Below are 26,608 nucleotides of genomic sequence, written 5' to 3' on the forward strand. Positions count from 1 at the left end.
AGGTCTGGCTCTGATGTCAGGATCCAGAGACCCAGCTATACGGAGAGGAAATGGGTAACTTCAGGAAAGGCTACGGAGGGACCTCTAGCTCTCTAGAGGAGGCAAGTATAGAAAATGGAGGAGGAGGAAGGACTGAGAAATCAGCAGGGGCCCCGGTGGGAGCACGGTCACGAAGAAAACCAAGGCCATGGCTAGAAGAGGCCTTGGGATGGGGGGCTGTTTGCATAGGCGCTGAGATGGGGAGGGGGGTCGGTGTGGATGCGCTGACCTCGCCGCCCAGGGTCTCCCCAAGAGCACTTTGGGGGAGTCCAGGTGAGGCCCCTGGTGCAGGTGGGTTAAGGAAGAGCCTCAGGTGAAGGCCGGGGAATGAGCATCATTGGGGACCATGAACCGGCAGCAGGTCCCGCCAGGCTGCCAGCGCCCCCGGCAGGAAGGGTGAGAGTGGTCAGCCGGGTGGCCTTGGAATTCTGTGTGAGTCCGGTGGGCAGTTGGGGGAGATGCAACGGAAAAGCAGGTGAGCGCACAGGCCTCGTGGTCCAGGCGTGTGGGGACCGTGCGAGGGGGCGGCCTCTCAGAGTACATGACCCTCGGGTAGAAGGAGAGAGAAGGCCAAGGGCTGCGGACCAGGAGAGGGAAAATCACGCCGACAAGGCCAGGCCGGGCACTGTTCCCGCCGAGGCCGCACGGAAAGCCAGCGTCACGAAGGCCAGGGGAGAGACGGGTAAAGTGTCACCCGCCACAGGAAAGTCAGCAAAGGCCCCGGACTGGGCAAGACAGAGGAGACGTGAGTTCCAGCCTGGAGCAGGGTCTCAGTAAAGAGAGGGGTGCCCGCCGCGGTTCCCCGTGAGCCCCGCAGGCTCTCACTCGGCCGTCTCAGCAGTGACAAGGGCGCAGGGAGAGCCCCTCGTCTCAGCGGGGCCTCAGCGCCTGCTGCAGAGAAAACGCGAGAATGTTCGCCTGCCGGACCGCGGAGGTTGTTTCCGTCATTCACCGAGGAAACGCTGCTTCGCCAAGACCTTCCCGTGTGACACAGCGACAGTAGCGCAGTGTGGGCTCCCGGGCACGATGGTCACCAGGAGCTCGGTGAGCGCTGGGAGCTGGTCCCCGTCGGCTCAGGAGAGAGGGCACGGATGTCCTGGAGGCACCGGAAGGAGCGGCGGGTGAGGGCAGTGTTACTGCTGAGTTTGTGGGTGCTCGTCGCGGGGACCTGCTGCTGCCCGCTGGAGTGTGTGCGGGCGGCGGGACGTGCCAGCAGCGCCCCGGGCCCAGGGCCACGCTGCAGCCCGTGTGTCCATGGGAGCGGAACTGCTATGTGGACGAGGCTTCTGAGCGCAGCGCCACCCGAAGGCCCCGTGCCTGCGAGTGTAGGTGCCAAGATCTCCCCCTGGGAGGAGTGACGCTGAAGGGGACCCCGAAGAGGTGGTTTCGGATACAAAGGAGCAAGGCTGGGCTGGAGGGAATGCCGAGGCCGGCCTGCCTGCGCCCTCCCCGCAGCTCCCACCTCCGAACCGCAGCCTCTGCAGCGGGAACGGCAGCCCAGCGCTGCGCTGCCAGCCCGGACGCTGCGGGCCAAGCTCCCCCACTGGCCGTGGGGTTCAATGTCGTCGTCACCGGGACCTGTGCTCCCGGCCCGCGTCCCAGGCAGAGGGTCACGGTCACAGCAGCGCTGTGGAGGGTCACAGACCTCCGTCCGTCCCCGCAGCCCCAGGCACTGCTGCGTGTTCTCACCTGGGAGCGGGGGGGGGGGGGGAAGAGGTTGCCATTCAGCCTGGTTTTCCTGGGCCCCTCATGGAGAAATCACGTGAGGGTCTCCATGGGCCTCAGCCGGGTCCCCTCTTGTCCCCGCAGGCAGGTGCCTGCAAGGAAGTGTGCGGCCCCGGTATGCGCACACGTGGCCGCAGGTCAGGGAACTGCCCGGGGCGGGGGGGTGGGGTGCAGGGAAAATGCTGCCGATGCAGACCTGGCCGTGGGGGAGCGCAGGTCCCCAACGGAGTGACAGGTGCCACTGCACCAGGCACCTCCCGGGAGAAGTCTGAGGGCGTGACAGGTCTCACACTCCCCTACCTGGTTTTGGGGAGTAAGAGAATCCAGGCACCCGCCTTCCTTCACCCTCAGCCTTCGCTGCGCCTCGCTGTGGCGTCGCCGAGGCTGGAGCACAGGCTTTTATTTATTTATTTATTATTTTTTAAATTGAATTCAGAGAGGAAAGGAGAGGGAGAGAGACAGAAACATCAACCCAGGCATGTGCCCTGCCTGGGAGTCAAACTGCGACCTCCTGCTTCACAGGTTGACGCTCAACCATGGAGCCACGCCCGTGGGGCCACAGGCTCTGTCCTTGGCTCGCGTCATCCTGGGAGCAGACCCACAGGCCCGGGTGACTTGCCACCTGCAGCCTCGCCTTTGCGCCTGAGCTGAGGCGGGCGTCCGAGGCGCTGCCCCATCGTCCCCCATCGTTGCCTCAGTCCGAACTGTCCCGCGACCTGTGACCCCAGAAGTAAAGTTTTCAGCCGTTTTCTCCCAAAGACACCGATGTTGTTTGTGTTTTCCCTGGGAGGATAAATGAGCCCCGTCTGCTTCGTGAGCTGCAGAAAAAGTTTAATCGCATTTATCTGAAAATAAACGAGGGCTTGTCACATTTACTAAGATTCCCTAACGTACAGCTGGGGAGATCAGACCGTCTTTTAAGAATTAAGTTAGACCAGGTGCGGACCAGGACTCTAACGGGGTCTCTGACACGGGGCAGGGGACTCCTTGGGAGATGGATGAGCCAGTCCATGTAAGCACAGCTACTCACTGATTTATTTCTCTTTTAAGACAAAAGCAGAAGGTCACAGATTCAGAACTAGCTTGCGAGCAGGCTCACCAGTACCTTGTCACCAAAGCAAAAAACAGGTGGACAGACTTGTCTAAGGTAAGAGCGCGATCGTTTCCTTGGAGGCAAGGAAACCTCTTTCAGGGTCTGAGATCCCTGGGTGACCGAGCCGCCAGATCCGGTCCCGAGACAGGGGACGGCCTTGCACCCCCGGCCACAGGGCCTTGTAGTCGAAATACTTTCAAACAGATGCCCACACGCAAGGCCAATCGCGGTGCAGAGCAGTCAGTGGTGGGAGTCACAGGGCCGGGAATGCCTGGCTTTGTCTCAGGTTTGGCGTGAACTAGAAACATCAGTGAGCGTGCGAGAGGCTGTCAGACTCCTTTCACACGGCGACGAACCTGCGCTTTAAGCGGCATTCCCTCCTGTGCTGCCCAGAGGGTGGACAGCCCTTAAGGTGAGCGCCCGCCTGTGTCCGGATGGGAAACAGTGTAACCACCACAGCGACCCCTGCAGGCCGCAGACCCAGTGCGCCGGGGCCCAGCTTCCCAGTGCCACACAAGGGCCTCACTTGGAAAGTGTCTTTAAACTGCGTGAGGGAAGTCTTTCCGAGTTATTTTGAACAATGTCCCCACTTTGTTTCATTTGGTCATTTTCTTCCTGTGTTTGCTGTGTCTTGGCCTGTGCCCAGGTGAGGGTCACTCTGTGAAGTCCTTCTGAGTTCCTCGGCTCCCTGTCCCCTCTCCCCGTTCCCTCTCCCTAGTCCTCTATCCCCTATCCCCTGACCCTGTCCCCTGACCCTGTCCCCAGTCCCCTGTCCCCTATCCTCATCCCCCATCCCTATCCCCACCCCCCGTCCCCTGTCCCTATCCCCTGACCCCGTCCCCTCTTAGGCGAGCCCATTGTGCCTCATGCAGCTCACAGGCCAGGAGGTGACGGCTGATGAGAAAGGCAGATCACAGAGCAGACAGGCACTGTGGGGAAGGGGACAGGCTGGTGGAGAGGGACTGGGGCTGCGGGCAGAGGTCCTTGTCCTGCTGGGCCTGCCGTCCCTCCTCCTTGAACCACTTCCACTGGCGCCCTCCTGGCCGGCTTGACCTCCTCCCTCTCTGTGGACCCCCCTCCTCGGCGGTGTGTCCACACTCAGGCCCCCAGCCCTCTGGCCCTGCTCACAGATCCCCAGCCATGTGGGGCAGGTGGGGCCCACGCTGTGCCGCCAGGCAACCCCCCTCTCTGCACTGGGCAGGCGGGGGTGTGGGAAGGAAGGGGACACAGGGTGACAGAGGAAGGGCGTCTGTGGAGGGAGGGCCAGGAAGCCGCCTTTGTCCGGAACAGAGCACAGCCACACGTGTCCCCTCTCTGGCCTGCAGGACTGAAGGACCCTGCCTGCGCTGTCCCTGCATGGGGCCCTGCCACTCCTTGGCTTACGTGGAGTAAGCTCTGGAGGAGTTGGTGCTGGGCTCTCACCTGCAGATGGGACGATTCACGCCGGGCCGTGCCGCCCGGGGCAGCAGGGGCGGATCACGCGTGGTCCCCCTGCTCTGGGCTTCTGGCCTGTGTAGGTCACAAAAGTGATCGAAGGCCTAGAGTCGGCCTCCCTCTGCTGCACGGCTGTTGGGGTCTCAGCTAGCAGGGCCCGATGCAGGACCCGGCATTGAGTCATCTTCACAGTCACCTGGCTGCCCAGCCTCGCTCCCGCCCCGGGCAGCACAGCCGAGTCCTCGGGAGACGCAGGAGCCGTCCCCGGGGGCAGCGTAATAGGCTCATTTCTAGTTAAGTGTTTGCAGGAAGTAAGTTCTTCGGTTTCTTCAGCAAACATTATTATGAGCTCACTACGCACTGTTGCAGGGTGTTAAAGCCACAGACAAAAAGACAGGGTTGTGCCTGCACAGACGTGGGGCGCAGCAGGGGCATTGGGGTTGTGCACACTGTGATTGGGGGAGCTTTCCTGCGATGGGGCTCCGGGAGGGAGAGGCCACCGAAAGGACCACAGGTGCTGGGCAGGGTGGGGATGCGGAGGCTGTGGGGACTGAACCAAGGCCAGGCCCGGGCGACTGCCTGCATGGAGGGCTGCAGACAGTTCAGCAGGGAGTGTCCAAGGCCTCGACCGGGCAGTTTCTAGGGCGAGGCAGGCCGGGGACAGGTCCCAGCAGGCCTCACGTGCTGTAAGCTTTTGTTGTTGTTAAATTGCCGTCAATTCACAGCATAAAGTGACATCTTAGCCATTGTTAAGCCACCCGTTTAGTGGTGGTAAGTGCACTCACATTGTTTTTAAAGGGGCTTGGAGATCATCCAGACCTAATTTCTTGAAGCTTAATTCTTTTTTAAGATGTGACTCTACAGTGGATACTATAATATATGTATATAATGAAACACATACACTGAGTGGCCAGATTATTATGACCACCTGACGTTTGTAGGCAAATTAGCTATAATTTCTCGCTGAAGTTGCTAGAGGGCCAGACCATTATAAATAGGGAAGCAGGTTGTTTACCACGACAGTAGAAGTGATTTTTTTCTGAAGACATGGGTAAATAACGTGATTTAACAGCCTTTGAACGTGGGATATATTTGAACGTGAGTGGCCAGATTCTTATGACCACCCATCAGTACTTCGTTGGGCCACCTTTTGCCTTCAATACTGCGGCGATTCTTCTTGGCATTGACTCCACGAGATGTTGAAAGGTGATGTGAGGAATCTGACACCATGCCTGATGAATAGCACTGTCCAGTTCTGTGAGATTTGATGGTTGTGGAACCAGCTGCCTGGTGGCTCTTTTAACTTCGTCCCACAAATGCTCAATTGGATTGAGATCTGGTGATTGTGGGGGCCACCTCAGCAAGGTAAAGTCTCCCTCATGTTCTTGAAACCACTCCTGCACAATACGAGCACTGTGCCATGGCGCATTGTCTTGTTGGAAGAAGCCATCTCCATTGGGATACGCCATCAACATGATAGGATGAACTTGATCAGCAACGATACCTAGGTATGTTGTGCTATTCAGACGTTGTTCCACACGAATTAAAGGGCCCAAATCATGCCAGGAAAACATCCCCCAAACCATAACACTGCCCCCACCAGCTTGAAGGGTTGTACTCATGCATGTGGGGTGCATGCTTTCATGCTGTTTCCGCCAAATTCTCACTCCGCCATCTGCATGATGCAACTGGAAACATGATTGATCGGGCCACATGACTTTTTTCCAATGCTCGACTGTCCAATCCTTGTGTTCCTGTACTAATTGGAGACGTTTTATCTTGGTAACTGCAGACAGCAAAGGTGTTCGAACAGGCCTTCGGCTTCCATATCCCATACAATGCAGTGTGGACAGACAAACGTCAGGTGGTTATAATAATCTGGCCACACTCAGTGTGTGTGTGTGTGTGTGTGTGTGTGTGTGTGTATCCATCCCACGTTCAAAGGCTGTTAAATCTCGTTGTTTACCCACGTCTTCAGAAAAAAAATCACTTCTACTGTCGTGGTAAACAACCTGCTTCCCTATTTATAATGGTCTGGCCCTCTAGCAACTTCAGAGCGAAATTATAGCTGATTTGCCTACAAACGTCAGGTGGTCATAATAATCTGGCCACTCAGTGTATAATATGTGCACATCTCTGTCTTCCAGTGTATATAGTAATCATGTATATGTGTTCTTAAATGCACTTAAGTCGTCACCATGTTCTGCAAATCACGTCCCCGTGTAACCAGCACCCGGATGGAGGAATAGAATGTTGCCAGGTCTCCCTCTCCCTGTGCAGGGCCGAGCAGCACGTGTTCTGGCTTTGTGGCCACGGCTCAGCCGCCCCGCGTGGCCCCGGCGCCCTCCACAGCTTGTGTCTGTCCCTCCAGCGCCTGTGGCAGTGTCTCCTGCAGCTCTAATTAGCATTTGTGGCGACTAATGAGACCGCGCAGCTTTCATCTTACCCGTCAGGCGGGCTCCTTCCTGTGAAACTCGTGCCTTTTTGCGGTTCTCACACCGGGCCGCCCGCCTCCTTCCCACCGGCCCGCTGGAGCCCTCGCTGTGGATGGGCGGCGAGTCATTCGTGGCGCCACGTGATGTGCGTGCCTGCTCTGTTTGTGCTCTGTCAGCACACTTTTAAGGGCTGTCTTTTTGAAATGATAGTTCTTTTTAACGTAGGGAGATGTCTGACGTTTCCCGGGAGGGCTTGTTGAAGGAGCCAGGACGACAGTCCGCCTTCTCTCCTAGGCGCTTAGCGTTTCACTCCCACGCTCAGGGCCTGCAGCCGGCACCCTGTCCCCTGCGTGTGGTGAGGCAGGGCTCCGGCTCCCTGCTTCCCCTCGGCCATCAGCCCTCCTAGCTCCGTTCTCCGTGAAGCCCACCCCGTCCTGCCTCAAGGCCCTGGCAGCGTGCTGTCCTCTTGGTCTGTTTGTCTGTCCTGGCACCAACACCGCACCCTCAGGGTCACCGTCACTCAGTCACACACCCTAGTCAGCGGGTAGGCCAGCCCCTCCCCTCGTCCTCGAGGGGTTCTGAGTCATTTGTCAGGTTCCACCAAGAGAACAGTACCCATTGGGGTGTTTGCCGAGAAATGACACTTTACTATTTGGACTCTTCAGTCCACGGTGAGTTGGAGGAGCTATTTCCACCTATTTTGGTATTTTCTAGACTCTCCCCATCAAGCTTTAGAGTAGACTTTTCTGTGTAGAAGTTTTGCAAGCATTTGTAAGATTTATTCCTGGGACTTCCCATTTTTGATGCTATTTGTAAATGTTATTTCTTAAAATTCATTTTCTGTCCGATACCTAAAACCATGAACGGTTTTGCCTCTTGATATGGAATCCAGATTTCTTGCTAAATTCTTTTAGTCTAAGACTTCATTTGTGGACTCTGTATCCCTGCACATACAATCAACTCCTCTGTGAACAATGATGGTGGTGTTTCCTCCGGTCCCAGCGTCATGCCTTTCGCTCCTCTTTCTTGCTAAACCGCACTGACCCGGGCAAGACGCGCCGGGGGCGGCACAGACGCCCTTGCCTCGTTCCCGATCCCGATCCCCATCCCGGGGACGCTCCCGTCCTCCACGGCTCAGTGCTTGCTGAGCGCGGGGAGGGCCCATGGCTGGTGGTCGGAAGCGGTGAAAGGCCGTGCTGAGTGCCAGGCGGTACCTGCTCTTCTGGTCTGTGGTCCCCTCAAGTCCCTGATGAGCCCCCAGGAACCCCTCAGGGACATTAACATGGCACCACACCAGCTGGCCGTGGCGGCGGGCATCCCGTGTCCCTCATTTCCCTCCACAGCCACTGTGCTGAGGTGTAACACAGGCAGCCTGGCCACAGCCTCCTCCCCAGGATCGGAGGGGGCGGGGGGAAGGGGGGAGAACTTTATTCTCATCGTTTAGAGCTCAGTTTGTCCGTCAGGAGAAGAGTCCCGTCACACCTGAGACCACGCGCTCCCCAAGGCCAGCCCCGCAGGCCCAGAACCCTGTCCTGTGTGCTCGGCACCTTCCGAGGGGCGTGATGCGGTGGCTGGGACTCGGGTGAAAGGTGGTCAAGCAGGTGGATGGGGAGGACAAGGGGTTAGGTTGTCCCAGAGATTGACAGCGGGAAGCCCTCTGCACCGCCACAAACACGCGTGCTGTGCTGCTAAACGCCCCCTCCTGATGTTGTAGAATTTTACAGAAACCGACCATGAGGGCGCCGGCATTCTTCGCCGACGGGACATAAAGAACGCGCTGTACGGCTTCGATGTTCCCCTCACGCCGCGAGAACTGGAGAAGCTGTGGATGCGGTGAGTGGCACTGCGCTGGCTCCCTCCTTCCGGCCGCCTGCGCATCAGCACCAACCGTCCATCTCTGCTGGGGGGCAAGGCGGGGGCCGTGTCTGTCCTGGGCCCTGGGCCCTGGCTCCTGTTCCCCGCAGCAGCCTGGTGAGCAGGTGGCCTCGGGGCACGCAGAACCAGGGGCAGCGCGGCCACCAGTCAGACGGGTTCGTGGCCCAGGAGCCGGGAGTCACTCCCCTGAGCCTCGGCTCTCCTGCGACTCAACAGCCACACAGTCTCCCCGTCGCTAGCGATGGAGGCCAGAGTTGGACAGCGGCTTCATAGACACGTGATTTGCTGGAAGAAAATAAGCTCTGACCATGTGGAGGGGTCCCAGGGCCTTGTCAGCTGGTTACATTTTTCAGAATGCGTCTGGCTGTAGCCGTGGCTGCGCTTGAACCCGGCCCCGTGGCGGCATCCCGGGCAGATGTCTGACACTCCGTTTCCACCTCCAGGTCCAGGTCCCTGTCTGAGCCCCGTCCCCACCGTATATGTGAGCGCCGCTGGCCTCCCCCCCCCCCCCCCAGAGCCATGTGCACCGCGCACGCCCTCTGGGGGGCAAGCTCGCGAAGCAGCTCAGGCCATTTCCTAGCCCCTCATCTTCTCCAGGTGGAAGGCCGAAGTGTCGGCCACGTTTGGAATTGGTGGGCTGTTCGTGTCTAATGTGGAAAAGCACCTTGAGGTTCTTACACGGTCCTTTCTCTTTAGATCAGTTCCGACAGGGCCGTGAGCCTCCGTCCGTTTTCTTTCTCAGGAGGTTAGATCGTGGGTCCCTCTGATGGCCAAGGGACTGGGGCACAGCGGGCACCTGCGTGGGCACCCACCCACCCTGACAGACAAGAAAGTCAGCTGGGTCAGTGGATGCATTCTCTTCATTGTTACTCAGTGAAGACTGAGGCACAGGGCGCGGCGGTCCCAGAGCCGGGTTCCGCGGTCCTTCAGCCTCTCGTCCCGGAAGCAGCAGAGGGAGGCTCGCTCTGCACAGGAGAGCGCCCGCACTTCCACGCACGCACCGCCGCCTCGGCCTGCGGAGAGTGACGCCGCGACCTGTTTAAACACAGGCTTGGTCCTCGTGACTCGGAGTTCCTGTAGGAAATCGCATCCGCAAATGCCATTTTTATTGATTAGATGAGGACCAAGATCTTGCTGTTAAAATAAATAAAGGCTTTTTTTTTCTTTAAAGAAAATGGGCAATTTGCCTTAACATATTTTATTGAAGTAATTCTTTTAGAATAATGTTGGGAGATAAAAACCCTCCATTATGTCTTTTTAAATGAATTATAACTCAGAGGAACTTCAGTAATAGAAAGTGACACAAAAGGCACGTAGCGTAATTCTTATCTTCCTTCCTCACCAGTCTCTCTCCTTGGCTGTGTGTCACCGGCATCGCTTCAAAGACCAGGCGGGGGTTTGACTCACGCGGCGTTCACTTGCTGAGTCCTAAGCGTGAACGTGCTTTTCGAGGCTTTTCTTGTAACCTTAGCGTAGTTCCTTCACACGCGGTGCCGGGAACACGCTGCCGAGTGAACGGAGGGCTGGTTTCCCTCCTGCGGTCACAGCGTGTTGCCATCCGTCAGCATGGCCGGCGAGCAGGTTCGGTTGCTGTCTGTTGGGGTGGCCGGGACCACCATGTATGGGGTGAGCCTGCTGTGGGACGAGCAGTGGTTTCAAACTCCCACGTGCCTGCGAGTGGCCTGAGGACCTTGGTAAATGCAGGCTCAGAGCAGGGGCGGCCCGAGGCCCGAGGTCCTGGTCACTGGCCCCGGGCGAGCCGGTGCTGCTGGCCTGCGGAGCGCTGCGTGCGAGGGGCCGGGCACCCTGGCGCACCGTCAGAGCTGGGCACTGACCACGTTTGCTCGTCTCTGCAGCTATGACACCAAGGGGCGGGGGCACATCACGTACCCGGAGTTCCTGCACCAGCTGGGGATCACGTACTCGGCGGACGTGCACCGGCCCTACGCGGAGGACCACTCCAACTTCATGGGCCACTTCATGAAGCCGCCGCCGCCAGAGCCACCACGGAAGGAGCGCCCAGCGCAGTGCCCAGAACAGCCCCCAGAGCAGCACCCTGCGCAGCAGCCGGGCACGGACACGGACAAGCCAGCCAGGTGAGTCAGGGCGTGTCCCGGGCCAGGAGCTGCCATCTGAGCCGCCCACACCCGTGGCGGACGTTCTGAGATGCGGCCTCCGGGGCTGGCGAAGTGACAAGGCTGCCCTGTGTGCTCGCTGCCGGATGCTAGACACCGGCGCTGTCACAGCCCGCAGAGTGCCAGCCGTGCGCTGCCCGCCGCTCGGGGACTGTCCCTCTCAGGCATTTACTGTATGTGGCCCGGCCCTTCCCGGACAACTAGGATGCAGGCGCATGAAGACACGCCTGTCTCAGCCAATGCCTGACACCGAATTGGTGCCCGGCGAATATCTGTTGAATGAACGAGTGAGTGAGTGCAGACATGGTCTCGGACTCAGTACTTCCATTTTAAGGACTTTATACCAGAGAAATAATGCAGACGAGGCCCTCGGGTTAGCAGCGGGCAGGGATGGCTGGCCGGAGTTCCCACGGCTGGTCCCAGTGAGTGCGCGGGCCCAAAGGCTACGAAACAGCTGCCGCCACGAAGCCTGGGCAGCATGTGTGACCGAGGGCTGATGGGAAATCACAGGGACAGCACGTCTGTGTGACTGCAGCGATGCCAAGCACACGGGCCTGGCCGGGAGGCCCAGGAGGTGCACGCAGAGGGTCCCGCGAAGTCGTGTTTGGATCGTGGGACTGGGAGGATTACCTTCAAAGGGGAAAACCAGTTACCAACGTCGTACCTTGGAAGTGTTCGGCATGGGAGCGAGCTTGGCCATGTTGGAGTGGCCACAGAGCTGGGGGGCAGGTTTTCCTGGCCCATCTCCGTCCTGGTCCCCCATCAGAACTGCCAGGCCTGGGCTCTGCTTCCCGCCCCCTGCTGCCCGGGACTGTGCCGCCTGTCTCCTGCTGTCACTCCAGCTCTGTCCCCGCCCCTCTGAGAGCCCGTGAGTGAGTGCATGACTTGTTGCTGAAGAACCCCCAAAGGAAACGAGGCCCAGCAGCACAGAAATGAGGGGCCAGGGCCATGGGGGTTAAGGGGAAAGCAGTGTGCCACCCTGAGTGAGATGTAAAGAGGATGGAGTTTGAAAAATAAGGAAAAAAATGCATAAGATTGGTGTAAATCACACATGCCCTCGCACTAATGAAAAAGTGGATTTATCTTTATCAGACAGGGCTGGCCTCCTTACCCACCCCTCCCCCTGTCATGTGTGAGCAACGAGGTGGGAGGGAGCGCCCAGCTTCTCCCCTGCGGCCACTCCTCCCTGTGTCCTCCAACTGGGAGCTGGTGGAGCGGGGGTGGGGGGCGGAGGGATTCCTGACCGCCCAGCCAGCCCTCACGCCCCTGTCCTCTGCGGGGTCAGCCTCGCCTGCTGGACCAGCCTGATTTCATTAAGCCGCCGCCACCTCTGGTTTCTCAAAGGCGTCGGTTGCAACACTGTCAGGCGGCCGCTTCTGAATTCCGGGGCAGCGGGGCCTCCGGGTCACCCTTGAGGTTCTGTGTTTCCAGGACTTTCCCCCTCGTTTCTACTGAAACTCTGAGGAGATTGACAGACGGGCGTCGTGCTCAATTCACGTGACCAAAATGGTGTCTTTGCCTCTTACACCTACGGGAATGGGTTTTGTTTGAAGTGCCCTGAACACATTTTTTTCACTTAGAAAAATCCTCTTTTAAACTCGTGTGTGTTTTCCATGTCTTGCTGCTTTTTTTTTTTTTTTGCCTGAGTCTGAGCTGAAGACTTGGAATCAGTGCCGCCCTCGGGGCCCGGCCACCTCCTTATGCCCAGTCCCAGAACGCAGAGCCTGCGGCCGGCTCAGCCGCCTCAGAGGCTGGGAGTGGGGGGAGGGGGGGGGGCGGTGGCCGTCCCACTGGCCATGACAGTGGCCCCCGGGCTTCCGTGTCACTGTCCAGACCAGGAACCGGACGGGAACCCAGAGCAGCAACGGTCGCCCCGAGTGTGGCTCACACGCTTCCGTGCGCCGTGCGGCGAGCTCTGTGCTCTGGGCCTCACGCTGTGGACAAGCACGCTGCTCAGTGCGGCGGGAAGGGCTTGGGAGAGACCTGGGGGCCGAGGTGCGCAATCCTTACCTGCCCACACTCTCTTAGTCCCGTACAGTCCTTTTGTTCAGAGAACTTTCCTGAGAAGCAGAATCAGCACGTTTAGAACTTGAGCACGTTCTGCAGGAAAACCAGCCTCTGGCGCAGTGGTTCTCAGCCTTCTGGCCCTTTAAATACCGTTCCTCATGTGGTGACCCAACCATAACATTATTTTCGTTGCTACTTCATAACTGTCATGTTGCTACTGTGATGAATCGTCATGTAAATAATCTGATGTGCAGGATGGTCTTAGGCGACCCCTGTGAAAGGGTCGTTCGACCGCCAAAGGGGTCGCGACCCACAGGTTGAGAACCGCTGCTCTAGCGGGAGCTTGCCCGCCGCCCCAGGGCCCTGTCTCATCCCCATCTGTCCAGTGGGGTGACCGGGACCCCTCCCTCGCAGGGCTGTTGGGAGGAACAAGAGGGAGGGGCTCACAGCGAGGCCCGGGCCTGCCAGTTGCTGCGCACAGATGGTGCAGTTTCTTAACAACAAAGTGTCTGATTAAAAACAAGGGTCCCTGGGCCTTCCCTCTGCCGACTCTGACTGGCCCTCCCCTCCCTGCTGCCCCTTCAGGGCAGCTGCTACTGGCTGTCCCTGGCCCCCAGCCTACTGGGCCCAGGTAGCTGCACGCCAACTCCTTCAGCTCAGTGTTGCTCCTCGGCCACCTTCCCAGTGACGCCTACCCACACCCTCTCCCACGGGGGCCACTCCCAGTCCTGCTCACAGCTCTCTCCTGACCCACTAACCCCTGTGCAGGGCGGGCACGGATGCCTTCTGTACCATCTGCCCTGCCCGCTGGGATGTAACTTGTGGGGGCCACTTGGAGTCACTGGATGTACCCCGGTGCCCACAGCAGTTTCTGGCAGTAGGTGCCCAGGGAGCCTTCAGGGGGAGTAGCGCATGTGTATAAGAACCACTCTTCATTCGTGGCCCCACTCTTACAGTCCTAATCTAGTAACAAGACAAGACTGGGACTCCTCTGACGCAGTTTTGCTGGTGATGGTGATGTGATAAGCACGCAGACTTACACATTTTTTGCAGAATACCTCTCAACGTAAATGTCGCACCAAGGCTGCAAAACAGCTTCAGAGTCGGTTCTTTTTTTTTTTTTTTAATAGATTTTTATTGATTTCAGAGAGAAAAGGAGGGAGAGAGAGATAGAAACATCCATGATGAGAAAGAATCATTGATCGGCTGCCTCCTACACGCCCCCTACTGAGGATCAAGCCCGCAATGTTCCCCAACTGGGAATCGAACCTGCCCGGGCCGCCGCTCTGTCCCGAGCCAAACTGGCTGGGCCAGAGTGAGTCCTTAATGAATCACCTGATCATCACGAGGATGATGGTGAAACCCTCGCCTTAGGAGGTGTCCGGCTTTCCTGTGGGTGTCTGACCTGCATCCTCTTTCAGGGAGAAGCTGAAGGACCGCAGTGAAGACATCAGGAAGGCGCTGACCAAGCTGGACACGTGCGGCAGCGGCTCGGTGTCCCTGTGCCAGCTGCAGAGGGCGCTGCGGGACAGCGGCTGTCCCCTGAAGGAGGCGGAGCTGGCCGCGCTCCTGGGCAGGTTTGCTCTCACTGGCTGGCCCTTCCCGAGAAACCAGTCTGTGCGTGGCTTTCATTTCTCCTCTGTCCAAGCAGACTCTTGACATGGAAATGACCCCCACATCTCCCTCTGGCCGGGCTGCATTCTAATGGGCTCGAGTCACCCCGAAGCAAAAAGGAAAAGCAGCTTAGATACGTAGCGTTTCCTGATGTGTCTCAGCACATCGCACCCTGTTTTAACTCCGTTTTTATTTTACCCACATTCTGCCTGCGCTTCGGCCGGCGCCAGGTAGCTCTACGGGCCACTGTCCTCGTGTCCCTCCCCAGGGCCAGCTCCCAACGCTTAAGTGACATCTCTTGGTACTTAACTTCGCGTTTCTGAGTGACGGGTTGTACAGCTACTTCTTGACTTTGTACCGTTAGGCTGTGTCTATTGACTTCCCAGCAGGAAGATGAGGATTTAACTCTTTTTCACCCGTCACCTGCCACGAGCCACCTCTCCCACAGCCTCCACCCCACCCCCACGGAAATACACGCAAACCAGTCCCCACGGGTGTTACTTTTCCCATCCGCTGCTTCTCGGTTTGGGGGGGGGGGCAGTATCCGGGGTTTATTGTGACGAGCTGATCACGTTTCCTTTTTAATGGAGCATCTTGTTTTTCCTGGAGTTAATCTTATTTTTTCTGTTTCTTTAGTTTCCATTTGGTTATTATCAGTAATTGAACTCCTACCTCACCCCACTTATGAAATCTCTTTCTTTTCGTGGTTGCTCTGTAGTTTGCAATATGCACGAACAAGTAGCCTAAGTCCAGTTTCAGCTAACACGATGCCAGCTCATGGGTGGGCAGGTGCCTTATAACGGAGACTTCCAGATCCTTCCTCCTGTCCCTCGTGGCCCTGCTGTCCTTCACCTTCACGCCTATCCACAAGCTGTGACCCCCAGTGCATTGTTACTACTTTGAAAAATCATTGTCGGGTCAACTGAGAGTTAGAAAAGTAAGAGACGTTGTTTTACCTTCGTTTACTCCTTCCCTGGTGCTCTTCCTTTCTCTATAGGGATCTGAGTTTCTGACTTACATGACGTTCCTCTCTCCGAAGGATCTCCGTTAGCATTTCTCGAAGGGCGGGGCAGCTGGTGATGAGTCCTGAGGTGTTTGTTTGTTTGTTTGTTTGTTTTTTAAATATATTTTTATTGATTTCAGAGAGGAAGGGAGAGGGAGAGAGAGATAGAAACAATAATGATGAGAGAGAATCATTGATTGGCTGCCTCCTGCACGCCCCCTTCTGGGGATCAAGCCTGCAAGCCAGGCATGTGCCCTTGACCAGAATCAAACCTGGGACCCTTCAGTCTGCAGGCCGAGGCTCTATCCACTGAGCCAAACCAGCTAGGGCAGTCCTGAGGTTTTGTTTGCCTGAGATAGTTGTCGTTTTCCTTCATTTCTAGAGGATAATGCCACTGGATATAGAATTCTAGGTTGCTGGTTTTTTTCTTTCAGCACTTTAATTCTGTCAGTTCACTCTTTCCTTGCATGATTTCTGATGAGAAGTACCATGTAATTCTTACTTTTGTTCCTCTGTAGATAAGGTTTTCCCTCCCTTTGGCTTCTTTCAAGATTTTCTCTTTTTTGCAGTTTAAACATGGCATGCCTAGGTGTTGATTTTTTGGTATTTATCCTTCTTGGTGCTCTCTGAACTTTCTGGATCTGTGCTTTGTGTCTGTCATTAATTTTTTAAAATTCTTGGCCATCATTACTTTAGATGTTCTTTCTGCTCCTTTCTCTTTTTCTCTCCTCCTCGTATTCTAATTATATGGATGTTGCACCTTTTGAAATTGCCCCACAGTTTCATATTCTGTTCGGTTTATTTTAATTTGTTTTTCCCTTCGAATTTCCATTTGGGAAGTTTTTATTAACATACTGTTAAGCTCAGTGATTTTTATCCTCAACCATGTCCGATTGACTGATGAGCCAATCAGAGGCGTTCTTCATTTCTGTTGCCCTGCTTTTTATTTCCAGTATTTCCTTTTTTAAAAAAATATATGTTTATTGATTTCAGAGAGGAAGGAAGAGGGAGAGAGAAATAGAAACATCCATGATGAGAGAGAATCATTGATCAGCTGCCTCCTGCCCACCCCACACTGGGGATTAAGCCCACAACCCGGGCATGTGCCCTGACTGGGAATTGAACCCATGACCTGCTGGTTCACAGATTGATGCTCAACCGCTGAGCCACGCCAGCTGGGCTCCAACATTTCCTTTTGATGCTTTCTTAGCGTTTCCACCTCTCTGTTCACATTATGCATTTGTTCTTGGGTGTTGTCTGCCTTTTCCATTAGAGCCCTTTATATATTAATCATAGTTAATTTAAGTGTCCTGTCTGGTAATTCCAAAATATGTGTCATGTCTGAATCTGGTTCTCATGCGTTTAGTGTGAGGTTTTATGTTGATCCGGGTAGGAATTGGGCTGTGCTTAATGTTGCTATAGCTGTCCATTTCCTCCAGCATCCTTGTTTTTGTCCCTTACATTTTTGGGGGTTTCCCTAGGAACTCCTCCTCAAATAGAGTCTATGTTTTATAGTTCTTCCCATTGAAACCCACTCTTATTAAATTTGCTTCATGTTTATACTCTGATCTTATTGATAGGTTGTTTGTTTCCTGAAGTTTTTAATTTCCTTTTTGTCTTTCTTGCATTATTTGCCTTTATGTTACCTTGTCAAATATAGACAATTGCAGACTTAGTAAAGAGAGACTTTATTTGAAAAGACTATTGCACTAGGGCGGGGGGACTGTGGTTATGGGGAAGGAAGGCTATTGCACTAGGGCGGGGGGACTGTGGTTATGGGGAAGGAAGGCTATTGCACTAGGGAGGGGGGACTGTGGTTATGGGGAAGGAAGGCTATTGCACTAGGAATGGGAGGACTGTGGTTATGGGGAAGGAAGGCTATTGCACTAGGGAGGGGGGACTGTGGTTATGGGGAAGGAAGGCTATTGCACTAGGGAGGGGGGACTGTGGTTATGGGGAAGGAAGGCTATTGCACTAGGGAGGCGGGACTGTGGTTATGGGGAAGGAAGGCTATTGCACTAGGGAGGAGGGACTGGTTATGGGAAAGGAAGGCTATTGCACTAGGGAGGGGGGGTCTGTGGTTATGGGGAAGGAAGGCTGTTGCACTAGGGGACTGCCCTGACCAGGAAATCTGCAAGCATCTCCCAGTTTAGGCAGAAAGGGGCCTTTATGGGGAAGAATAAAGGCAGGCCTGAGTGTGGGGTAAGGAGCCGAGGGGACTGTGACCACACTGCGGCAGGGAATGTCTGTCCTGTGGTCAGGTGTCCCGAGGGGCCTTGCGGAGGGGCCGTTCCCCACCCGATGCTGCAGGGAAGCTTAGTTAAGTTTGGTCAGTCAATTTGTCCAGATCGGCCAGTGAGTAAGTAAAAGAAGTTCAGGTCTCTAAGACGCGGCATTGGGAGGGCTGCGCCCACCTCGTCATGGGCAAACCGAGGAGTCTTTTCTAGGTCAGGTGGGAAACGCTGGTTCTTTGCCGTAAGCCATGTCCAAGGACGTCGGGGGAGGGTGACTCTGTAACCGTCACTGGTTTCCAGGAGCCCAGGCTCAGCCAAGCTCCATGTTGTCCAGCTCCAGCTCCCCAGCGTCCGCCCCACTTCCTGTCCCCGGCTCTTCCCTGTGCTCCATCCCAGCGCCGGGCCCCGCCCCCGTCCTCCGTCTGCTGCCCAAGAGCCTCCCTGTCTGCCCCCACCATGCTCCTGGGTGGGACCCCCATTCCCCGCTTTTCACCTCTCTTTTCTTAATTACATCCTTATTTTGCTGGAGTACTTCCTGGCGTAATTTCCTAAGAAAGGGTGGACAGGAAGTAAATGCTCTGAGTTCTTGTTTGTCTGAAAATTTTTAAATTCTTTTTCACACAGATTGATAACTTGAGCATAAAATCCTAGGGAGAAAAAATTCTTTTCCCTTAAAATTTTGAAGACATTGCTCCATTGTGTTCAAGTTGTGAGGAGTCCCATGCGTGTGTGTGTGTGTGTGAGAGAGAGAGAGAGAGAGAGAGAGAGAGAGAGAGAGAGGGAACCGATTCATCCTCAAATGCCTGTGTGCTCTCTTCTTCCTGAGATAGGGTCTCCTCTCACTAAATCTGTTTCCAGCTGAACAAGAATTCATATGCATTCAGTGAATAAATCATGGAAAAATAGCATGCGATAAATAATTAACTAAATGAGTGAGAGTCTTCTAAAGCATGGTGAGTCTTGGTGCATTTATACACGACAACAAAAGGACTGGGATTTTTGTGGTCCACCTTTCAGGGGGGCGATCCCTTCCTCAGGGATTGAAACCTTAATGAGGCCCATCGCTCGACTGCTTGTTTCTTCTCAAAGACCTCTGATGAGACACAGCTCCGTTATTTGTAATTATATGTAGATTATTTTTTTCTAGATCCAAAATAGATTTTTCTGAATAATACCAAGAAGATTAGCACATGCATTTGATTTTATTACTAAATTTTAATACCAAGTTGGCAGTTACCCTGCGGATGAAATAGAGCTGATTACCCTATCCCTGTGTCTCCGGCGTGAGCCAGCGCCGTGGGCCGGGCCGGCCGGCTGCTCTGCAGCTGTGGGGCGGAGGCACGGCTCTGGCTCCTGCTCCTCAGAGCAGGTCTCCGAGTCTCTGGGGGCTTCTCCCTCCCCGGGAGCTTCTCCCTCCGCTTGCCAGGAATCCGGGCTCCTCCTCTTTGACACACTCCTTCCTGCTGAAAGAAAGTTTAGGTGTTAACGTGCCAGGAATGCCCAGAGAACTTAAGTGAGAGAACTGGGAGCTCTGGATGCAGTTAAACTTTATTTGCATCTTCAGTAAATTTGCGTTATGTTCTCATGGAACCTTAGATCCCCTCCCCGCCCCCCATGTATTCTTTCAGGGTTTAAAGGCACTTGGATGTTGGAGCAGAGGCAGGAGGGGCCTGTTTCTACGGGCATGTCCTGCTGACATGCTTACACAGATGGAATTGTTCTTTGAGAAACCACTAAGCTAAATAGGTTTTGTGAAATGTCCTTCAGCTTGGCAGCTCTGTTTCAGCCGTTCTTGTAAAGCAGCGGTTCTCAACCTGTGGGTCGCCTAAGACCATCGGAAAACACATATATAATTACATATTGTTTTTGTGGTTAATCACTATGCTTTAATTATGTTCAATTTGTGACAATGAAATTGGGGGTCACCACAACATGAGGAACTGTATTAAAGGGTCATGGCGTTAGGAAGGTGGAGAACCGCTGAATGATCGGGTATTTTACTCAGTCCCTCTCTTCCTTTTCGCTGTCCTCGCTGCATTTCTCTTCTTTTCAGATTCCCCAGCCGCTTCTCAGGGCGGGGTCTCATCAGCTAAGATCTCCAGGACCAACCCCTACCCTCCATCACCCTCCATGTGGCCCCGCCCCCACTCCACAGACCTGCCTCCCGACTACCCCGTAACACTGCTCTGCCAGCGCCAGCCCTGCCGAGGCACCTCCATTTGCCCCGTCAGGACCAGATTCCTTAGTGGGGCCTCTTGCAGCTCCGGTCAGGACCAGATTCCTTAGTGGGGCCTCTTGCAACTTCTCTCCAGACTGTGGCCTCACCAGCCAGCAGTGGCCCACACGCTCGCCTCTCCCAACCCTGACCCTGCTCCCGGATCTTGCAGGCTCTGTGTGTGCCCGTCTGCCGCCTGGCTAATTGGTATGCAGGTGTGCAGGCACCCACAGGCCGGGGAACGGCGCCTTAACATCATTCCTGTTCTCCACCCATTCTGTGCTCAGCTGGTGTGTGTTGAATGAATAAGTGATAGGGTTTTTAAATTAATATGTTTTTTTTTTCTTCCTTGGGGACCAGTTTGGGAATCAGCTGGCAAAACAATTCCATCAATTACCTTGACTTCTTGAGGGCCGTGGAGGACGGCAAACCATCCGGAGCTGAGCCGAAAGAGAGCGAGGCGGGCGTGCAGGTCAATTTTGCGAAACTGAGTCCGGAGGAGGTTCTGAAGAATGTCCAGAAAGTGGTGGCTGCCTCCGGTCCGGCTCTGGCCACGGTACGGCAGACAGAGCTCTCACTGTGGAAACCGACGCTCTGGGACTCGTGTCGATCATGAGAAAGGGCTGCAAGCCCTTCCCTCCTCCAGGACCCCTCCCGCCTCTCCACGCTCCCAGGGTGTCGGGCCTCCGAGGAGAGGCTCAGATCATATTGCTCAGTGAGCAGGTGTCTGTCCATACTTGCTCGATACAGAGCTCCCATGCCCTGGCCGGTGGCTCAGTGGGTTGGAGCATCGTCCCGTAACCAAAAGGTCACAGGTTCAATCCCTGGTCCGGGCACATACCTAGGTTGCAGGTTTGATCCCCAGTCAGGGCACGTACGGGAGGCAACTGATGGATGTTTCTCTCTCTCTCTCTTCTCTCTCTCTGTCTGTCTCTCTCTCTCTCTCTCTCTTCTCTCTCTCTGTCTGTCTCTCACTCTCTCTCTCTCAAAAATCAATGAACGTATCCTCACAGCACTGGGCCTGTGGAGGGGGTGGCGCAGGCGGCTTGCAGAGGTCGGCCAGGGTGGGGCTGTGGCTCAGACTCAGAGTGAAGACTGCCAGAAGTCGGAGAGGGTTTAGGAGGGCCACCGAGTACCCTGACACTAGGCTGGCATCTGTGTGGCACCTAGAGCATGCCAAGACCTGGGGACTGGGTCAGGGTCCTCGGAAAGCAGGGCTTGGGCCTTGTTCCCGGGGTGGTCACGGTCCCCTGAACTGGCCCACAGTCTCCCCTGCAGCAGCAACAGCAGAAAGAGAGAATGCTGGCTGCGGAGGGCAGGCTGCGGTCTGAGCCGGGCGTGCAAAGCTGCGTGTGATGCTGGCCACGTCTCACGTGCAGACTCGCCGACCCCCTCAGAACCCAGGCCGGCCCGCTCCATGCCCAGCTCTGCAGAGCGAGCCTGCGGCGGGTGGGGAGAGGGGCAGAGGTGGGCCGCCAGCCAGCTTGCAAGCAGTCTGGAATGCCTGCACCTTGGCCTTGATCTTGGACAGCCAGCATTTGTGCATGGAGGAGTTCTCTATGAGGATTTTACACTCGGCCTTTATTTCACTGATTATCTGAAGCTCAGTGGGAGCATGACGCGGGCCACCTAGAAAACCCACCGCAACCCTTCAGGGCCAGAGCTCGCACCAGGGCCACCCTGTCCGGGGTCTGCACACGTGTGCACGGGAACCAGGATGTTTCTCAAACTGAGGCCCATGGAACCTTTGGGAGGAACCCTGGCTGTCACCTCTGGGAAACACTCCTCAGGCCATGAGGTTTGAAGCTGGAGGGTGGGAGTCCCTGGCCTAGAGAGTGGCAGGTGGGCTGCAGAGGGGCAGCAGGAGAGGAAGGAATGACGGCGTCGAAGGACAGCCGTCTGCATACTGGACATGTGCACGCATTTCCTCACATCGCTGCAGGCGTGTGTCAGCTGCATCTTGTTTCTGAAATGACATAGCAACCCCTTATAGCTGTGTCGAGCGTCATGGATTCCCAAGCCCTTCTCCTCATCTGATTCTTCCCCGCATCCTGTGGTCGGGCAGCTGGGCCGACGGGAACCACGCAGACCAGGGACGTGCAGGCCCCAGGCCGCCTCAGGTCCTCTGAGGCTCATTCCTCCACAGCTGCCGAGGCCCACCACGTCCCAGGACAGGGGCACGTCCGGGTGCCATGGCCAACTCAGAAGAGCATGAGGTGTGAAGCCCCTCTGTTTCTATGGAAGCAGCTAAGCTCAGAGAGGTTCAGGGCTCCTGGGGGGCAGCAGAGCAAAGGCTCAGAGTCTGCTTCCTGGCCTGCGGCCACAGGGTTACCCCCACACACAGCGCCTCGTCCTCCCGCAGGCTGGGTGCAGACCTGGAGCTGGAGCACTAAGGTTAACAGCGCACACGGCACAGCCCTGGGCCCTGCCAAGGTGGCTCTGGGGGAGGAGTAACAGCACGGGAATTTGGTTTGGGGTCTGCACGCACATTGAAGTCTGACTTCAAAAAAAAAAAAAAGATCTTAACCTACCGCTTGATCCAGACTTCCTAGTGCAGGAGAAGTGAATGATTTTGTTTCGACAGATGGAAAAAAAATGTGCTTTCTTTTTATAGCACATGTTTGCACTTTTCCAGGGTGCCTGCTGGGCCACTGGGCTGGCACTGTCTCCCGCCCCCCGCAGCGTGGGCCCCGGGCAGTGGGGTCCTCCCGGAGGTGAGGGCACGGGCTCGGGCTGACCGAGGGGAAAGGACAGCAGCTCCTGGCACCAGCCTCAGGCTGGGGGTGACGGAGGGACCCCACCTCCTGGTGCTGGTGACATGAGACTCCTTTCTGAGATCTGCCCGCCCGGCACAGTGGGGTTGGCCTGAGCCTCCTGTTCCTGGTGGTTTACTCTCCGAGCAGCCGGAGGGAATGAGGGAGAGACCTTGGGCCAGTTGTGGGGGCCAGGTTCCCTTCGCCTCTTCCAATTCGTGTCCCAGAGGAGTGAAGACGGCGCGCCCCCAGCGAGGCTGGCACGGCGCACGCATCTGCCAGCACCTGCTGAGCGAGGCAGTGTTCAGACGGGCACGCACGTGGCTTCATTCGCGTTGCGCAGGAGCAGCACTAAGGAAAACACCTCTGGAATATTCACTGAACGTAGCACCTGCCCGTCTTTTTCTCTCGCAGGCGTTTTCTGCCGTGGACAGAGAGGACACGGGGTTCCTGAAGGCTTCGGACTTTGGACAAGTGCTGAAGGATTTCTGTTACAAGCTGACAGATAACCAGTTCCATTACTTCCTGAGGAAACTGCGACTTCACCTGACGCCCTGCATCGGCTGGAAGTACTTCCTGCAGAGCTTCGGCGGCTTCCTGGAAGAGGTGAGTGCCCGCGGCTCCTGGACCAGGGGCTGGAACGCACTTTTGCAGAACGAGTAACCGATTAGAAGCGCGTCCGGTAAGTCGGCAAGCACCTCGTGCGATTCGCTCGTTCTGAAGGAAGCGTTCGTGTAGAGTCTCTAGGAGAAGGTACATGTGTATCTTTTGCTTCATTGGAAAGTTACTATCTTATTTTCAGAGACGTCTGAGAGCTTGCTTTTGTCTGGTTGTTTGGAGTGCTCGGGATTCTTAGGTCCCTGAAGATGATCTGATGTCCGGAGAAGTGAGGCCCCGAGTGGCAGTGAAGGAACTGGGACCCACTCGGGAGGCATTTGTTGAGGACCCACTCTGTGCCAGGCCCTCCTAGGCCATGTATCAGGCAATCCTGGGGCAGAGGGAAATGTGGAGATAGCAGGCGTAAACAGATGTATATCAGCGGGCCCCAAGGGAAGTCAGGGAGGACTTCATGGAGGAGGGGGTGTGGCTGACCACGGGGCTCATATTTCTTCCTGAGGACTGCTGCTTTGGCTGCACAAGATGTATATTCTTAGGTGGTTTCTTGATTTGTAAACATAAATGGGCCATCATTAGAACGAATTCCAGTCTAGTTTTAACCAGCACAGATCTCTGTAGTCACCATTCTGTGCTCAGTGAGCCTGGACACGCGTGAAACATCCAAAAATAATGCAACAGGTTCAACCAGGGTCAACTGCCCCGGAGCTGGGTGTGCAGGTCATTTCCAACGGTGCGCTTCATACACTGACACCTAAGTTCATAAATCCTCGCTCACTTGTCAGGATAAATTCTTGAAAATGAGCTTCCCGGGGCAGATAGCGCGAAGGTGTTTAAGGTTTGAGGTTCATGAGGGTAATAACAGCAGCCAGCCCTGTCAGTGCCTTCAGATGCCACTGTGAGCACTGCTGGGAGCAGCCCGCCTCGTAGCCGGGGCGCTGGGCACAGAGGCGCGGGAGCCTCCACAGTCACCCCGTGGGGGAGCAGGGGGCAGGAGGGTGGGGGAGCCCAAGGAGTCTGGCCCCGGCTCCAGGCCCCGAACGCTGTGCCCGCTCCTCTGGGCCTTGTGATTTTTTTCATCTTTTTGACAAACATTTTTATTTGTATCAAAGTAATATGTGCCCGCGTGGAAATAAAATGGAGTTGTTGCAGAAGATTTAAAGGCCGAGAGCACTCGATCAGCTACCCGCCTCCGTCCGCTCCCAGAGCTCGCTGGAGTTGGTGGTGTTTCTCCAGCTGTGGACCTGCTTGTCTCCGGGCATTTGCCTCCCTCCCGCGCCTGAAAGCATGGCTCTGGGCGTTGCTCCCCGCTCGCTGAGATGAGAGAGGACTGGCTTCCCTGTCCCGGCTCCCGGCCCTCCTCCAGGGCTCCCTGGGGAGGTCTCCTCTGTAGCTGCCTGTCACTCACCCTGATGTCATTGACATTTCCCGTGTCATTGGTTTTTCCCTCCAATGTGGGTCTGTTTGATGTATACCTTCCCACTGTGTGGATTCACTCCTTCCATCCACCGGTGCTCCTGCGGGCCCACTGTGTGCCAGGCTCGCGCCGCGTGCTGGGTCAGCAGGAAGCACGCTGACACGCCCCTGCCCACCGGGAGCTTGTATTCCGCCAAGGGAGGAAGCGAAGCAATGAGATCCCAGTGTGTGCCGCGGAGAAGATGTAGCGGGGCAGGAGGAAGACGTGTGAGAGGCGACAGGAGCCGAGACCCAGGGGAGGGAGGGACCCAGTGGTTTCGAGGCTCAGAGCTGGCGCAGGAGGTGCCCGACGGGCGTGAGAAGAGTCGTGGTGTGGCAGCCAAGAGCGGGTGACGCGGGCAGGGAGGGGGCGGGCGGCCATGTCACTGTGTTCCCAGCAAAGACTGCCGGGCCTTGCCTCTGAGGCACACACAGAGGGAGCGGTGTGACCCGACTTACATTTTAGGAAGTCGCTGTGGGAGGTGGATGGAGAGGAGACTGTGGGTCAAGGCCACGGCAGGAGGCGGCCTCACCCCTGCGGTGGGGAAGCTGCTGGCGGTTAATTCCAGACACATCTGCAAAGTGGACAGACAGGCCTTGCTGCTGGCACATCTGTGCTGAGGGCGGGCAGGGGGGCGGGGGAGCATGTCAGGAGAGGCCCCAGGCAGGCAAGAGGAGAGGAAGGTGCAGGACCCAGTCCCTGGACTGTGGGCTCCCCGCTCTGTGCTCGAGTGGGGACAGTGCACCCGTGGGTGCGAGCCCAGGCCTCTACAGGCTCTGTGGGCAGCGCGGGCTTCTTGGGCAGCATGTGCCACGGTTGGGAGGCGAGCTCCCACCTCAGTGCGGCGCCTCCCTGGCCTCGGGTCCCCACCAGCATTTCTGAATCCTCTGGAATGACGGGACCATTTTGAAAGCTTCAAATATTGCCAGCCTGCGTCCCTGATGTGGGTTCTCACTGTCCTCCTTGCTCCGGGAGCTCTTCACTGCACTTTCCTGCCGGAGGCGTCAGGGCCACTGCAGGCGGAGCCGGTGGGCTGCATGGGGCTGGGACCAGGGAGGCAGGTGGCACTGTGGGGTGGGGGCGGGCACAGCCTCCGCCTGCCTTCCGGGTCTGTGCACAGTCGGGATCAGCCCCGGAAGTGGACTTGGCCTTGGGGTGGGGAGAGCTTTCGGAGAACCAGCGTGCATTTATCAGGGGGACAAGCTGAGCGAGGGGCTGGGCTGGAAGACGGCGTGAAGGTGCGGCGTGAGGCCTGGGTGTGGGCGGCCACGGCAGGTCAGATATGAGGGTCCTGTTGTCTGTCACCTGCTGCTGGGCTGGGGTGGGCGGGGCAGCAGAACGGCTGAGCCTCGTGGGCAGGGCCCCGGGCTGGCCTCCTGGGGTGGCCGGAGGGCAAGGATGCTGGGTCATCGTGCTGCCTTCTAAGGTCCAGTCCTGGCTGCTGTCCTCAGAGAGGGAAACAGTCACAAACGACAGGAAGTGCAGACGCATCGCCCTCCAGCTCATCAAGTGTGATGCTGCTCCTCCCCCGGGGGCACGCGGCAGCTGTTGAAAGGAGATTGCCCAGACGTGAGTCAGGCGGTGGTGCCTCTCCGAGTGGGGGCGGCTCAGAGCCGCGCTTCCCAGGCCTGGGGGAGAAGGCCCCGAGTGTGGATGCGGATGTGACACCGCCCAGGGTCCCTCCTCCTCCTGGGCACCTCGAGGTCTGCTCAGCAGCTTCAGATGCTCCTATGCCTCGTGGGCCTGTCCCACGTGACGGCCACGTGACACCCGAGCTCCCTTCGGAACAGGCGCCCGCTGTTTCCGCCCCGGGTGCCCGGCGTATCTGGCGTGTGGCTCTGCTGTGGCTTCTCCTCCTGCTCCACGGCTTTGGGAGGCACCACCGAGGCCCAGCAGCCATTCTCACAGCGGGGGTCCCGGGCCCCCCCAGGGCGGACCCGCCCCACAGGCTCCATCTGCGGGGCCACGTCCTTCT

General features: G+C 56.6%; 1 protein-coding gene across 1 annotated transcript in view; it reads left to right on the forward strand.

Moving 5' to 3' along the window:
- EFCAB6 (EF-hand calcium binding domain 6) overlaps positions 1–23,225 on the forward strand; it is a 107,137-nt gene extending 83,912 nt beyond the window's left edge. Inside the window, 6 exon segments of the mRNA XM_023747624.1 lie at positions 2,815–2,911; positions 8,441–8,559; positions 10,458–10,697; positions 14,165–14,320; positions 20,170–20,365; positions 22,977–23,225. Of these exon segments, the coding sequence (XP_023603392.1) occupies positions 2,815–2,911; positions 8,441–8,559; positions 10,458–10,697; positions 14,165–14,320; positions 20,170–20,365; positions 22,977–23,225 (1,057 nt within the window).
- The last annotated feature ends 3,383 nt before the right edge of the window (positions 23,226–26,608 follow it).

This window comes from Myotis lucifugus, unplaced genomic scaffold (assembly GCF_000147115.1).
Source record: "Myotis lucifugus unplaced genomic scaffold, Myoluc2.0 scaffold_932, whole genome shotgun sequence".
NCBI classification, from domain to species: Eukaryota; Metazoa; Chordata; class Mammalia; order Chiroptera; family Vespertilionidae; genus Myotis; species Myotis lucifugus.